The sequence below is a fragment of the Notothenia coriiceps genome, unplaced genomic scaffold (assembly GCF_000735185.1).
Source record: "Notothenia coriiceps isolate Sejong01 unplaced genomic scaffold, NC01 NC01_scaffold00037244, whole genome shotgun sequence".
NCBI lineage: Eukaryota > Metazoa > Chordata > Actinopteri > Perciformes > Nototheniidae > Notothenia > Notothenia coriiceps.
The window spans coordinates 20,226,363-20,241,368 of NW_011369945.1; the positions used below are offsets into that span (position 1 = coordinate 20,226,363).

Below are 15,006 nucleotides of genomic sequence, written 5' to 3' on the forward strand. Positions count from 1 at the left end.
GCTGCTAATGCATATATTTTATTCTCTTTCTGTCCTTCTAGTTCACTGTCACTCTCTCCTACTATCAATCTATATTATTTTTGAGTTGTAGGCATTCTAGCCATATCTCCCTTTAAGCTTGCACTATTTTTTACTGTTTACAGCAAGCCCGTCAAGCTCCAGAAAAAGCACTTCACAGTTCTTTGCAATCCTGCAGCTAACTAAGCAGATCAACACCTCCGCTGTTTACAAAACGAGTCCTGATCCAGGCAGTCTGCCACACTGGCGTGACCTGCAATTAAACACAGACGCAGTGGATTATATTTCATAACAGGAAAAGCATGGAAACACAGTTATGTCGTATTGCCTCTAAATAGCAACTCAAACGCAATCATCCACAATCCACAGCCCCAGTTTCTATTGTCCCACTGAAAGTAATCATCCTGCCAAGGTTTTCATTTGGATGCTGAATAATTGATTCGGCACACGCCCACAGTTTGTGCAGCCATTGCGTTCCTTCACATCACAAATCCTACCCAAGATTTCATAGTGCATAGGGTTATTTGATGCACTAGCTGGGTAGAGTCGACAGAATCTATAACTATTCTAATAACTCAGAGATGACGCCACAATATTGAATGAACGGTAATAAATCTGGATATGACTACTATTGGTTCTATTTTGAGAAAATACACAAAAGAATATTGAGAAAGTAGCCCAAGCACAGTTAGACCCAATTCTGACAGATTGCATGATAATTAGACATAATATTAACTTCAGTCACCCTGAAGTGAGTAGAAACAGGCGGCAGCATGATTAGCTATTCACTAACAAGCAGCAATATTATATTAATAATGCCCGAAGAACAAATGTAAAGCCATAGAAACCAATTCCAATTATATGCTTCGAAAACCTGATTCAGAAATAATTGGAAGTTCTATTTTAAGCTCCCGCACCAAATATAATAATAGCTTTTTTATAGGATACAAGTCTTTTTTTAAGAGGCCCTGTTATGTCTTTTGGGGTTTTCCCTTTCCTGTAGTGGGTTTTATAGGTTTGTGTGCATGTTAATGGTCTGCAAATGCTAACATCCCAATCATCAATATGTAACACATCGTGCTAATAATGGCTAGTGCTCCTATGCACGTTCTTTTTCTGCGGATTATACATGATCAGAGCAGATAGCTAGGTCCCTTGTCTATTAGTCATATGGCCACACAGCCCCCAGATCTTTAACAGTAAAACAATAATCTATGAGTCAAAAGCCTTACAAATGTGCACTGAAAATGTTCAAACATTTATATATATTTAAACAACAGGAACGTACAGAAGGATTGGTCGTATCTCAGCTCATTTGACAACATCCGTAGTAAATCCATATATTTGTAAGACCATCCCAGCAGTATCGTCCTCACTACAGTGATATCTGCACCTGAAGCAGCTCTGATTACCCCTCCCCTCTCACTTTCTGCCAGGCAGTCCTGAGCCCCAGAAATAGCAGCACTCGTGTATGACTCATGTTGGAGCTATCCGAGATGCCTGATGAGAAAGACAATAACAAAGGGATTCATTAGTCTTGTGCATCACCACCTTCAAAAGAAAACCGTTTAAGTGAGACATCTGAGGCCACTGGTTCAACATATGTCCAACATAAATCCTTCACCTAAACTCAAGTACCTCCTCCGATCAAATCCGACCTTGGCCCCCACACCCTACACCTCTAACCAACTGTCTTGTACATTGTTTTTCAAGACCCCTCGCACATGCTCCTTGTTTTCAGCCCTTCAAAGACCAGGATCTCAATATCTTCTCCCTTCCCATGAGTCCCCTTCCAGTCTCTGTCATCTCCCATCCTATCTTTTGCTTCTGGCTTTCATCTAGTTGCTTCGATATTCCATCCACCCTCTTGCCTTCATCTCCATACATTCTCCCAGCCTCGCCCAGCCCCCCAACTTCTTCATTCACCTTCCTCCATCGTCATCTGTCAACATCCACCCTGTTTAAGTTATCCTCTGTCCCCCACAAAGCCCATTATTTCCCATATTTATTTTACTCTCAGATTAAAATATGAATGCTATGACTTCCTAGATTCTCCCAACTATCTATCCTGGATCTTTGTTCTTCGCCCCTTCTCCTGCCTTCGTTCCCTTTTTAAGTCCTTCCTTCAAAAGTAGTTAATTCTGAGTTTCTTGATGCCTAAACAATTAGAGCTACCACTCCAACTCCACATCTCCACCCTCTACTACCCAATACTACTTTCCCCCATTAGCCAACTAACACATAGAACTGAACCCTCCATTCGCCCCCCCTTTCCTGTTTCTCAGTTAGTAGCTTTAGCACCCCCCCGCATCCCAATTGAATCCGTCCTCCTCCTCTCGGGCTGGCTTCCAGAGCGACTTTGCCCTGATGGAGGTCAGCCTTGTCTCTGTCTACCGTGAGAGACAACAGGGGAAGGAAGGCAAGGTGAACGGCTCTCAACGGCTGTCATTGCGCTGTAAGGATGAAGCAGGGGGAGAGAGAGGAGGACTGTGTGATGTAGGGAGAGCGAGGGCAGCAGGGTAGGAGCAGAGCGAGAGAGAGGGGGAGAGCAAGGGAGAGAGAAATTGGTCCGGCGCACACAGCTCACATCGCTGGCTGGCTGGCTGGCTCGCACACTGTTGACGAATGAGCTGTCTACCCACGGGGCTGGGAAACGGCAGCTTGTGACAAGCTGGGGAGAGAGGAACATGAATGTAATGCGTACCTTGCCTCGCTTGCTTTCAGATACCGGCCAGAAGAAGACTCCAGAGAAGAAGGATGGGAGGCGCATGTCGTTCCAGAGACCCAAAGGGTCCATTGAATATTCTGTGAGTACGGCGCAAGCCACTAAGCTGTTTCTGTGTAATTGTCTTCATGTGTTTTCAATGCTTTTCTGCTACTGTGCTGCTGCTGCTGCTTCTGTGTCAGCTGCTGCTGCTGGTGTTTCTCTAGCTCCAGTAATAGTCTAGCTGTTGTTGTTGTGAAGACACCGTGTCCGACCATGCTTGGAAGCTCATTAGCGAGGGGGAGAAGCATTTTGTGGATTTTGCCAGTCTAACACGTGTACCTCTTCCTCCTAGTGTTTACATGAAGAGGACCCTGTGTTTGTATGCATGCAAGGTAGTTCATAGAAAGCTTATGGAAATAATGCATCCTCTCTTCAAGAGACACTGTGCATTAGTATAAGACTCAGCTCCATTTAGCATGTTAACGTATAAGAAGGAGAGAGGAACTGTAGCAGCGCCATATGTTTCCTCACGCTGGATCAGATCAGGAAAGACAGGCAGGAGTGCTGGCACAACGTGTGTTTGTTTGCCTTTCCTTCTCTGAGCCACGTATCGGAGAGCATTCCACCACAGTGCTCGCCGTGCTCGAGAATGACCTTCCAACTGCATTGTCATTTCTATTGATTTAGCTGTTGTGTTGGAGAAGGGGGGAACTGGGGTGAGGCGATTGAGAGGGAGAGAGAGAACGAGAGATAGGGCACTGGTTCCCTAGCGGGAGCTGAAAATGGAGCCTGTCTCTGCTTCGCCTGGTTGTGTTCTTCAAATGACCCTCAAATCCAGCTGCAGCAGTCAGACTGCTTTCCTTCGCCTCTCTCTCCGTGGCAACAGTGGGGAGTGGGATTGCTGTGGCTCATCTCTGTCTGTCTGTCTGTCTCTCTGTCAGTCTGTCTGTCTGTCTGCTGGAAAGAGAGGTGAAGGGAGAGGACAGAGGAAGGGACAGCAGTGACATTCCCCTCCTTTTATCCCAAACTCCAGGAAATACTGAAGGCTTCTCTGTTATTGCCTCAGCAACATAGACATCACCTCCACGTCCCCCGCCCCCCCAAACTGTCAGTCATCCCAGACCTGCTGATTGACAAGGTTCTTGTTTACCTGACCTGGGCTTGAGCAACCAAAACCGCTACCACAGGACATTTGTCAGAGCCAAAGCACTGTGTCATGGCCTTGATATGACCTGATACAGCAAAAAGTCAGTAGGATGGACAGAAACGCTGAAGTTTAGGAAAAATAGGGAAGAATTTTATTGTTAAAAATGGGCAAAAGATTCACATCTCAATCACACAGCATCCCATACTGTTCCTGTCAGCCATCATTCTTCCTTGCTCTTTCCTCCACTAGTTTGCTGCTAGTGTGATGGATGGATGGAGCACTGCCAATGATTGTCTCCTGTAGCCTGACATGCTGCAGCAACACGTAGCGAGGAGGCTTGAGACGCATGGTCGCCACTGTCCCAGTGATTGAGAAGTGGCTTTATCTTAAACTCATCTCCCATGACAGGGGACGGCCGGCGATGTTTCGTTATTTCTCTCTCCAGCAGTTTTAATCTATCGCCCAGCACCCACAGGAAAAAAAATGCTTTACTTCTAACGCTGCCTTATCAATACAATCTCCCTCCCCCCTTCTCACCCCTCTACCACACACTCAGGCTTCTTTCTCTCTCCCTTTTTTTTCTCAAGAATGAAAAATAACCTGAGCAGCTGCAACCCATCTGCCTAGACACTGATAACTCAGTCCATTCAGCAGAGTCCAGCTATTGGCTGACCTGCATCCAATTAAAGAAGTGTTTGAAGACTGGGAACAACGGAGATAGATGAGGAGACAGAAAGATGCAGACAGAGAGAGCCAAAGAGCGGCACAGAGGTGAGCCACGTCCTCCCACTGACAGACTGAGAGGACGGACAATCAAAGTCAAACTAAATGAAGAACTGAGAGTGAAGGCCACACAGGTTTGTCTACAAACCAGGGACAGAGACACTTCAGTTGTAACTCTGGGGATCCACAGGGTGTTTTGAGAAGATACCTTTCAAGGGAATATCCGGCCTATTAAAACTTGTGTTTCTGTACGGCTTCTGTAGGACATTATTCTTTTCTGTTTCATAGCTTGGGCTATCATTTTGGTAAGTCTTATTTAAGGCCTGATCTTAGTGGCCCTGGGATCCGAAGACACTGACCATATAATGTCAGAATCCCCAGCCATCTCTCTACTGCTTGCTATATCACAAGGCATCTACTCTATACCCACGAGTAACACAGTCAGTTTGTTTTTATATCCAATGGCCAAAACCAGAAAGATGACCTCTACATCGAAAAAATTGAATTGTTCCTATATGTTATTTCTAGGGCTGACGTGATAATAATAATAGATGACATTTGTATAGCGCCTTTCAAAGGACCCAAGGCCGCTTTATATGGTGAACAAACAAACAAAAGGGACAAATAATAAAGTTAAACATTTATTAAATAGCAGTAGGATAACGTAATAATAACGTATTCTTTTAATTATTACATTGAATAATAATTTAATCAAGATTAAAAAAATGTATGCTTCATTAAAAAGCAATATTAAAAATGCAAATAAAGAAAATACGGTAGATCAACAAATTGGTTTCCTTTTAAGCAAAGCCTTTTTATCTTAGTAAAGTTGTGTCAATTTGTGTCAAAACTTAACACATTTAGTGCCATTTGACATTCCAGACTTTTCAAGGCTTCAGACTGCCATTTCACAAATGTCCCGATGTCAACCATAAAAAAGCCTCATGCAGAGAGTTATGTCTCGATGGTTTTTAAAAAATCGAATTTGTCAGGGAATTATTTCAGCCCTGTTTGAGTCATGTTTAATTTTTGGCTCGACCCTCCCTACCCACAGTCTGTTTTCAGTCCTTTCCAGTGCTCTCAGCAGAACTGGCACAGCAAAGCTCTCATTACAATTTGTATAGTCAAACAAGAGTGCCGATTTAGGGGAAAGTCTGGATTCCTGTTGAAGGCCTGAAAGAAAGGAAGAGGTTGTCAGCATTCATGATGTTATCATTCTGGCCCACAACATTATCAGTCAGATTGCATTATCAACTATGTGTGTTCTCGCAAGTTGCGGTAAAACAGTGGCCATGGCACTCAGTCAATTGCCGTAAACTGCGTATTCACTATGACAACATGTAGGTTGGGATATCAACCACCAGATTCATGGCGATTACATTTTTTAAAGCCATTCATGATGTCCAGAGGATGAACCCTAATGACTTTGGGAATCCACTGACCTCCTGTAGCGCCATCAGCAGGTCAAGGCTGTCACTTTTCTTGTGTTATGTCTAATTTCCTACCGGATAGATCTGTTTACACATTCATGGTTCCCAGAGGATGAATCTTGAAGACTTTAGTGAGCCCCATTGACAGTTATTTTTAGCAAAACCCTCAAGATGGCATTTGTTTTCTTTTATGTCAATTACATTTAAATGGATCGGATAATTTGGTACAGAGATCAAAACATTCATTAGGATGAATTGTAATAAATGACTGCTGATAATGTCTCATGAAGTGCCATCATCACAACACATTACTGTATGATGCAAAACCAAGGGTATTACCGCCAGCTTTATTTTTATGATAATCAGCAAATGTTGGTGAACATGCAAACCTACTTAATACCAGAATGTTAGCATTGTCATTTCAAGCATGTTGGCATACTAAAATAATAAATTGCCTCCCAAGATAGCTGTGCCCAAGAACAACCTCACAGCACGGCTAAAACCCCCTGTGTGTGATATACACATGATCCGGATGTGTCATAATCTCAGCAGATGTGAAGACGATCTCTCACTGCAGGTTAAATGGATATCTGCTGTGCTTAGAGGAAAACTGTTGGCAACAAAGGCCTTGCATGGACATTAGATGAGTCATATGTCGAGTGCCAGGTGTGTGTGTTCACAGAGAGAGAGACACGCACCTTTTAACTCCACAGCCTCCTGACAATCAGTCACTCTTGATTGCATTATTCACTGCTGGGTGGGAGTGGAGATCCCACAGTCTCAGCTCCTTCACAGCTCCCTGTCTGAGAGTAGGAGAACTAGTCAAATGGATGATGGAGAAATGATAGGATCAGAGGGGTGTGTGGATGGTGACGCTAAAAGGGATAGATTGGGGGAGGGGGGGGGGTAGAGGGGAGTGTGTGAGGAGAAGATGGAGAAGATGGAGACGGATGGAGAGTGGGTAGCTGGATGGGCACAAGAGCAGACTAATATATGGAGCCTGTGATTCTTTTTTTAAATTAACCAAAGGGGAAAGCCACAGATATAATACATTGTGTCTTTTCATATTGAAGAATTTATCGCTGGCCATAGGCAGTATATGACTCGCTTCATTCCTACACGTTGTGTTAACAAGCGAGAAGACTTCCAAGCATACCTACCTTTGAAACAACCATATTTTTAAAACATAATACTCTACAACCTCCTTTTGCCCAAGGGTCCCTTAACCAAGGGCAGGGTCAGTAGACTTCTCATTTTGAGTTTCTATAAGCAAGGCAAAAAAAATACTTGGCTCTTCATTATTTTTGACAAAAGAACAATAGGTATACCGTACTAGTAATTTAGTTATCAACACTTAAAGAGCACATATTGTGTCGTTCATGTTTGTTGTGCTTCTACTGTGACATGTTTCCATGCTTTGATGTTAAAAAAGGCATTTTTCTCATACTGCCTGTGCTGCAGCACCTCTTTTCACCTTCTGTCTGAAACCAGAGCCCAGTTCGCTCCGATTGTTTTGCTGGCTCTGTTGTGATTGGCCAGACGCTTACAGATGTGTTGGAAATGTCCCGCCCCTAAGCCTATCAAGCGCATGTATTTGTTGGAGCACTAGCCAATAGAAGTGTGAGTGTTCAATAGTGATGTCATTATGTAACTTTATGGTTATGTAGATTCAGATAAAGTTTAGGTTTACTGAAATATTTGTTGGTGGTACACCAATAAGCCTTGAAGAAAGAAGAGTACTTGACTTGGGCACAAGAGAGTGGGTTCAAGTGAACGCAACAATCACAGTGTGTGGAGTGTGGACTTTTACTTTGAGAGGTGCCAGTTTGCCTCCTGCCAAGGTTGTATTTAGGCAATGCTCCCCCAGGTTGTATATTTGCTGCACACTGATCTCAATACTACAATTAGACTATGTTTTACTCGGTGTAACATGTGAGACAAAGTTTATTCAATTCAAGTTAATTCCATTCTAACCCTGTTTTTTTATCTATAAGATTTTACCATTTGTTAATATTCTTGATTCTTTATGTGATCTAAAACCAGGTTGGTGCCTGACACGAGGAGGGATCGGTTATATACATTGAGAGTGAGACAGCACACTTGTTCGGTGCCCTCTTGTAAAGAACAGAATGATGCGACTTTCCCCCCATCACTAATAGAGCGTCTAAATGTAGGCCTGCGAGCGATCAGCAAGGGTGTAGTTGCACACAATACACATGCCATTAGGGTAGTAACGACAAAGTCGCCATGGCAACTGTCATGCTAAAGCCAAGATTCATCCTTCATTCTAAAATGAGGAGCGATGGCTGCTTTGATATGGCATTACGGGTGATTAAACCCTACACTGTTGGGTTTTTTGCCAGTGTGATGACAACACAGTCATTGGGTTAATTATAGTTTCCCTTTTTTTCTTTCATTGTCTTCTTTTTCCTTTTTCATTGAGAATCTGTGATGGTCTCAGTACAGAGAACCGCCTCTACATAAGAGTGCTGACTACACCTGTGAATTGTTACCTTTTTAAAGGGGCCCCATTATAAGCGCAGGTGTTATATAGTGACGTCACTATGTCATGGAATTAAACAAAGGAGGCGTTTCAGGCAGGGCTAGTCCGTGGAGAGAAATTCCCTCTGGTGGGAACTTTGGGATTTTAGCCTTTGCACACTATTTACATACACACAGACCTATCTAACATACTACAGGAAAGGGAAAACTCACAAACATAACAGGGCCTCTTTATACACATTTCTGCTTTGATCAAGAATCCGAAGCATTGCATCTTGTTTACTTGGTTGGCCTTCTACTGTAGCACTTATAGATTTGCTCTCATGTTCCATAGTTACCAAGGTGCCAGTAGACTATAATGGAGCTATTAGTGTGCCTTTGTTGAATCTGTGCGTTTTCTTCTGTTCAACAAGGTGACCATACATGTCAGTCACTCTCACCATGACTGTCACAGCCTTCCTGCACCCTTCAGCTCAGAAGGACATATGTCGCCCTAACAGGAAGAAGCTTCATTATTAATCCGCAGTTCCAGATGAATAATGGCTCTTATTGATCCGGAGGATAAGAAGATAGGGTGCACCTGTCATTAGTGGCTATGATCCGGATTGTGATTACTTTCTCTTTCCCCTTTCCCTCCCTCCCTCATTCTTCTGTCAATGTGTCAATACTAGGTCTTTATCAGTGGCTCACGTTTACATGTCCCCTGTCCTCTGCCTCTTAATTGAGAAAGAGATAGCTCCTCTTACAGTACGATCAATGGTGTAATTTTATTGTTTCCTCTGTGCTTCTGTGAAGTTCTTGTGTTGTTGACATCACTTGAATATGTAGATGAAGTCAGTAATCAAGCTTAAAAGTCCAACTTCAATGATAATATTATTACACCGCCCTTTAGTGCCAAGATCAGCCCACCACCTGCCTTTGCCAAAGTTTACCTCATTGAACGGCTGATATTTTCACCCATATTGGTTGAGCTCCTGATACATGAGTTACGGATCAGCTGTTTGATGCAAGAGCTAGCAGCCAGCAATGCTTATTATAGGCAAAGCTTTCAAATATTTGGTTTGAGAGAAAAATAGCCAAGGCTTTGTTGGTAAAAGCCAAATATTCGACCTTGTATTGTAGAATGCTACAGAATAGGGTTTAAAAACAGTGCTTCAGCAGCTGCAAATGTCCTGCAGACCTGAATGTCCTATAGGCCAGCCTTGTGCTGAGCAACAGAGGAGCTATAAAGCTAAAAATAAATAGTTCATGGATGAGGCGGTAGCAAATAGCACCTAGGGAGAATCAATGCCCTGTTCTGAAGCCGCCTGGATGAAAGGAGCCCTTTTCATTATTAAGTCCTTGAGTACCTAACGAAAAGAAAGGGAAAACTCCTGTTATTGCTTTGAAGACTTTACGTTTCAACATTTTATGAATTTCCCAATCATAAATTGCCAGTATTGTACCAAGGACATCAAACAAACACAAAAACTAAACGGAGGATTGTAAATCCTTTTTGAGATTGGATGGCAGATAGTCCGTTTTGACATCCTACACTCATGTTTTGAATGTTTAGGCTATACTTTGAAGATATTATTCTCCTTTGTCTGGCTAGGTTGTAAACAAATGATGAATGCGTGCCATTGTAGGGCACAGAGCCACTCTGGGTCCATGACTGTGACTTTGACGAAAGAATATTTATCATGCGGTACAGACAGTACGACTCACTTTACACAGCTAAGGAGATGACGCATCATGAAGGACCTTGACGTCTCAGAGCAGTTGAGAACAGCACAGTAAAGTGGAGTTACATCTTACTTGCTGTGTTTTTGTGCTAGATCTTAGTCACTATAAGAGCGTGCCTATGGGAGATCAGTGAGTGTGTTGACATGAGAACTAGTACCCCTGTTTTCGACTCTTATCTTGGTTTTGATCTCATGTGGGATGTGACACTTGCATGTAACCTGTTTTTTCTGCTCCTTCTTTCCTTCATTCAAACAGTATCCAGGTTTTAATTATGTGTACATGCATGTCTTTAACTCCTTAACATCTAAGCTACTATCTTATTTTTATAAAACAAGATTCCTGCGGTGTATGATCCCAATATTTGCCGTGTTAAGCTTCCCAACCGCATAAAAATCAGTAGCTAACGTCAAGCTAGCGTTTCGATTTTAAACAAATTATGTTTACAGACTTTTGTCTCTTCCAAGATATTATAGCTGCAATTATGTTTCCTCTTTGTGGTTTTCTGATAACAAATAAATGTTGATAGTGTATTCACATTGTGTATTCACATTGGTTAGCTGATCACATGACTTGTACTGCATCTTAAACATAATGCTATTTAAAGCAGACAAAATAATGTTCTTTATTACTTGTGACTATTTACGTTCATTTGTAAACCCGACAGCCCAGAGCTTTGTCCATGTCTTCACCGCCTTGGTTGCTGTGCAACCTTCTTTCAACTTCATCTGAATTTTGATGGAATTATTTAATTAAATCTGTCCCGATGAACAAGCAGTGAAGATTTAAAGGTATCAGATAGCATTCTGAAATATGAAGGATTCCTTCTAATGTGATTTGTTCCTACAAACTGATCAAATTAACATTTAATCTAGCAGGACAATTTAATCATCTTAACAAACTGCTGTTATTGTATATCTCCACTTGGACCCTTCAAGGAGATCTGTCTGTGAACAGCGAGAGAATAGACATAAGGATTTACAGGCGGTCCAAGTGTGATTCATTGTCATTTTTCACACGTCACTGGCCATACTAACACTGATGAATAGTAAATTAGTTCGTTTTCATTTCAAGAAGTATGGTCAAGATCACATTGAGACATGGTCCTACAGGCGTTGCCGCTTCAAATCGCCCTTGGGACCACGGTCAAAACAGCATGATGCGCCTGTTGAGCCGGTTGCGTGCACCACCGCTCAAATGTGATTTATCGGGGGGAAAATGTATTCAAGCAGACGTCGAGCTCTTGCCATTGCTGTGTTATTAGATAAGAAGGGGATACAAATTGAGATTTAGGTTCACAAAATACTGAAAAAAAGGGAACAGTATGTTCAATGGCATCTCGTACACCAGTTGCATTTGCTATTGTCCCATTGTTCCTACGACATCTACTGGCATTGAAAGAAGGGGTGATGAAGCCGTGAAGCCTTTTGCTCGATTTAATTGGTTTGGGAAGCGTGACTTTGTGTCTTGCGCTGAAATTTGAGAATATTTTACCTTTTTTAATGCGAAAACTGAAGGAAATGATATCAAGAAAGGAGCATATGTACCATAGAAACACAATGTTTTGGCTTGTTACGTGTGCCGGGCTCCTTGGATCGTTATTGCCGTTGTTTGAAGGATAAAGAAAAGGTTTTCCTTGTGTCCTCAATCATCTTGGTCACATCCATCTAATCCAGTTACTAGCCTAGAACAGTCAATGTCAGCCTGCACTAGTTCTGCTCACTGTGAAACCTCTGCTGGTGAAGCTACTGTCTTAATCATCCCGGCAGTCTCCCTACCCGGTTAATGCTGCACAACGCATCCCTGCTCTGCCTTGTGCATTGTTGTCAACACAAAATTGCTCACATTGCTAAGTCATGGAGACTGTAACCCAGCAGCATGACTGACCTCAGATCTGATTAGTCATATCCCCCAGAGGGTAGGGCATCCAAACCCACTATCTGGTCCTGGGTTTAGCACCTAGCACACTATAAGCCCAGGACTGTTGATCAATAACAAAAACTCAATAGTTATTTTGTCAGCCTCTGAGATTTCTTGAATAGACAGTTTTCCATTGCGTCACTACTTTTATATTGGACTTTTAAGGTACTCTTCCCCTTACTTTGTTTAATTTCCCAACAATGGAGGATTGCACTTCAAGCAAGTGACCAGCATCGGGAGACATTTCAGCTTCAAAAGTTAAAGAACTGGGCTCTTGAAGCCAGATCTTTAATCAATCAGTCAGTGTATCTTTAATGGTGATTTGTCAGGCATGAGCTAACTTTTTATCATATAACTGGGTTTTCCCTGAGACGTTATATATAAGTTATGATTCCTCTGGTTGCCTGTATTTGGTTTGTTTCAGCCAAAGCCTGATTCTGAATCCATTCATTTGGTGTTTTACCAGTTAAAATAGTTAACATTTCTCAAGAGATTTCTGCAAGATTTTCATAAGTTTGAATATCTAGTGGTTTTGCTTCTTGATGGGAACCACCACCATGGAAATATATTAATTTTTATTTAAATTTGACTACTTATTTCTCTGCCATTTAAAATGTGTTGCATATCATCCCATTGTCAGAAGATGCTCAAGCTAACAGGCTAAATAACACATTTGCTCGCCTTTCTGAGCCACAGTTTCTAGGGATGATGCCATATGGCTCTGTTGTTCCTACTACTGTAATTCAATTCACTTTCTATATTTCAAATATGAATTCCTTAGAGCTCTGTTGCAAACCAAATTCTAGCACATGCACAGTTCATCTCCTAGTTTCTGAGTTTGCATAGGATTTTGTCTCTTGAAATGCTGTTTTAAACCTGTGTAATACAGTGAAATATGCAATAGCTTCCTATTTTCCACTTCCCAAGGATTTTCAATTGCAACTTAGGGGGAGAAAAAGGGTGTATTTTGGAGCTTGAGTTAGTGCTTGTCAGTGATATTAACTGTAAAAACATTCACTGGCTGCTGCTAACATCTTCTAAGTTTCTGTTCTTTCTGCTTCTTCCCCTTGATGTTGCCCTGACTATGATCCCGATCGTGTCATGTGTGACAACCTCATGTAGTGTTACCAATGTTCCAGTGTGTCTGTCCTAGTTCCTGTTTACTCTACTACCTGTCTGTGACTCTGCTCTATGTGTCTCGGTCTGGGTGCAAGAATATCCTGGAAACAATCTGTTATGTCAAGAATTGAGAGAAACTGTCATTCCTTGGTGTTTTTCTGGGACTTTTTGCACACACACACACTCAGGACCAGTCAGGCAGTCCCATGACTGTTGCACTAAAACACACAGTGCCATTATCCTGTCCTAATTATACACGACTCAGAGTCAGTCCTGCTTGTCTGCTTCTCGGGGGTTTTCTCCCTGAGCTAATTTCTTTCCACTCTATACCATGTTTCTCCCATACGCAGGCTCTTTCAGACATGGTTGTCAGCCTTATTTGGAAGGTAGAAGCTCCCACTGGGCATGTTAGATGCTTAACTTGTTCAGACATGTGCAGCACGTCTCTGTTGTATGGATTTTAACTGGTGGAGACAAACGGATGCACCTGCGTAAAACTGCAGGGTGCAGCAACTGAGCACAGGATGCCGTCACAACAGAACCCTGAATGATACGTGAATCATCAAATATCAAGACCACTTTTTCTTCTGCCTGTTTCTGCAGTGCAGATGGTTCAGGAGTTTTAAGCAACATCGTAGATTTAATTGAATGAAAACCATTGTTGTTTCTTATATAGTTTGTTGATAGCTTACAATGTTTTCTGAATATTTTAATTTGGAATTGGGTAAAATTTGGTCTGAACCGAATGGGAGGGTTAATATAGGTGAACAGGATAAATACTAAGAAATATAGGACTCTTGTTACATAGATATGCTTCTTTTGTATTTTAAAAACAGCATCTTTCACTAAAAAGAATTGACAGGATAAAGACTAACAACAATATTGAGTTATTCAGAGCTGCTAACGTTGGCCTACAATCCAATGTAGTTACATCCAGGATCGGCTACCACACAGTGGGCAAATACCACAGGGATATGCTATAGCAGGGGTGTCCAAACTTTTTTCACCAAGGGCCACATACAGAAAAATATACGAAGGGCTTGGCCACTCACTAGAGCAGTGGTTCCCACCCTGGGGGGCGCGCCAAAGATCGCAGGGGGGGCGCCAGGCCTCAGATGATTTGAGGCCAAATATCATATTTTTAAAAATGTTTTTGTTTTTTTTACATATAATTGTAAAGCAATACATGTTTGTCACTAAAAGCCTTGTCTCTACATTACAATAAAATCTTAAAAATAATTGATTAATTAATTTGAATACAAATTCAAGTTAGTAGCTATTATAGGCATAAAAAGACAGAAATGTATAATTCTTTCTTTAATAGAAATGTTTCTTCTGCCCGTAAAGTGTCCAAACCGGGCTTTTCTGGATAAGCGCATTTTTAAAACATAGTCATTGTCCATGCCGGTTTCAGTTGGATGATGTGTCACAGTTGCTCCGATCAGATCGGTCTCCTCCATTTTGTAGATTATTTACGACTTTTGAATCCACATAAACACATCGGCAAAATCCGGCTTAGTTTGAACATGTGTTTTAAACAGTTTAATCCCTTTGTGAATTGTTCCCACTTGCGCCGTCCTTTAATTTCTTCATACATCGGGAATCCAAATGAATTAATCCGGAGTCCAATAACCATCAAAGTCACTCCAATAGTGCTCCTTAATTATGCTTTCATCCTCCTTTAACAAAATACTTCACATTCATCCAGTTTGTGACAG

At 41.9% G+C, this 15,006-nt stretch overlaps 1 protein-coding gene across 1 annotated transcript in view; it reads left to right on the top strand.

Annotated features, from left to right (window-relative positions):
* Positions 1–2,411: 2,411 nt before the first annotated feature.
* Positions 2,412–15,006, top strand: part of LOC104964947 (oxidation resistance protein 1-like) — a 199,812-nt gene continuing 187,217 nt past the window's right edge. The window contains 1 exon segment of the mRNA XM_010793861.1: positions 2,412–2,825. Coding sequence (XP_010792163.1) covers positions 2,706–2,825 — 120 coding nt within the window. The 5' untranslated portion in view covers positions 2,412–2,705.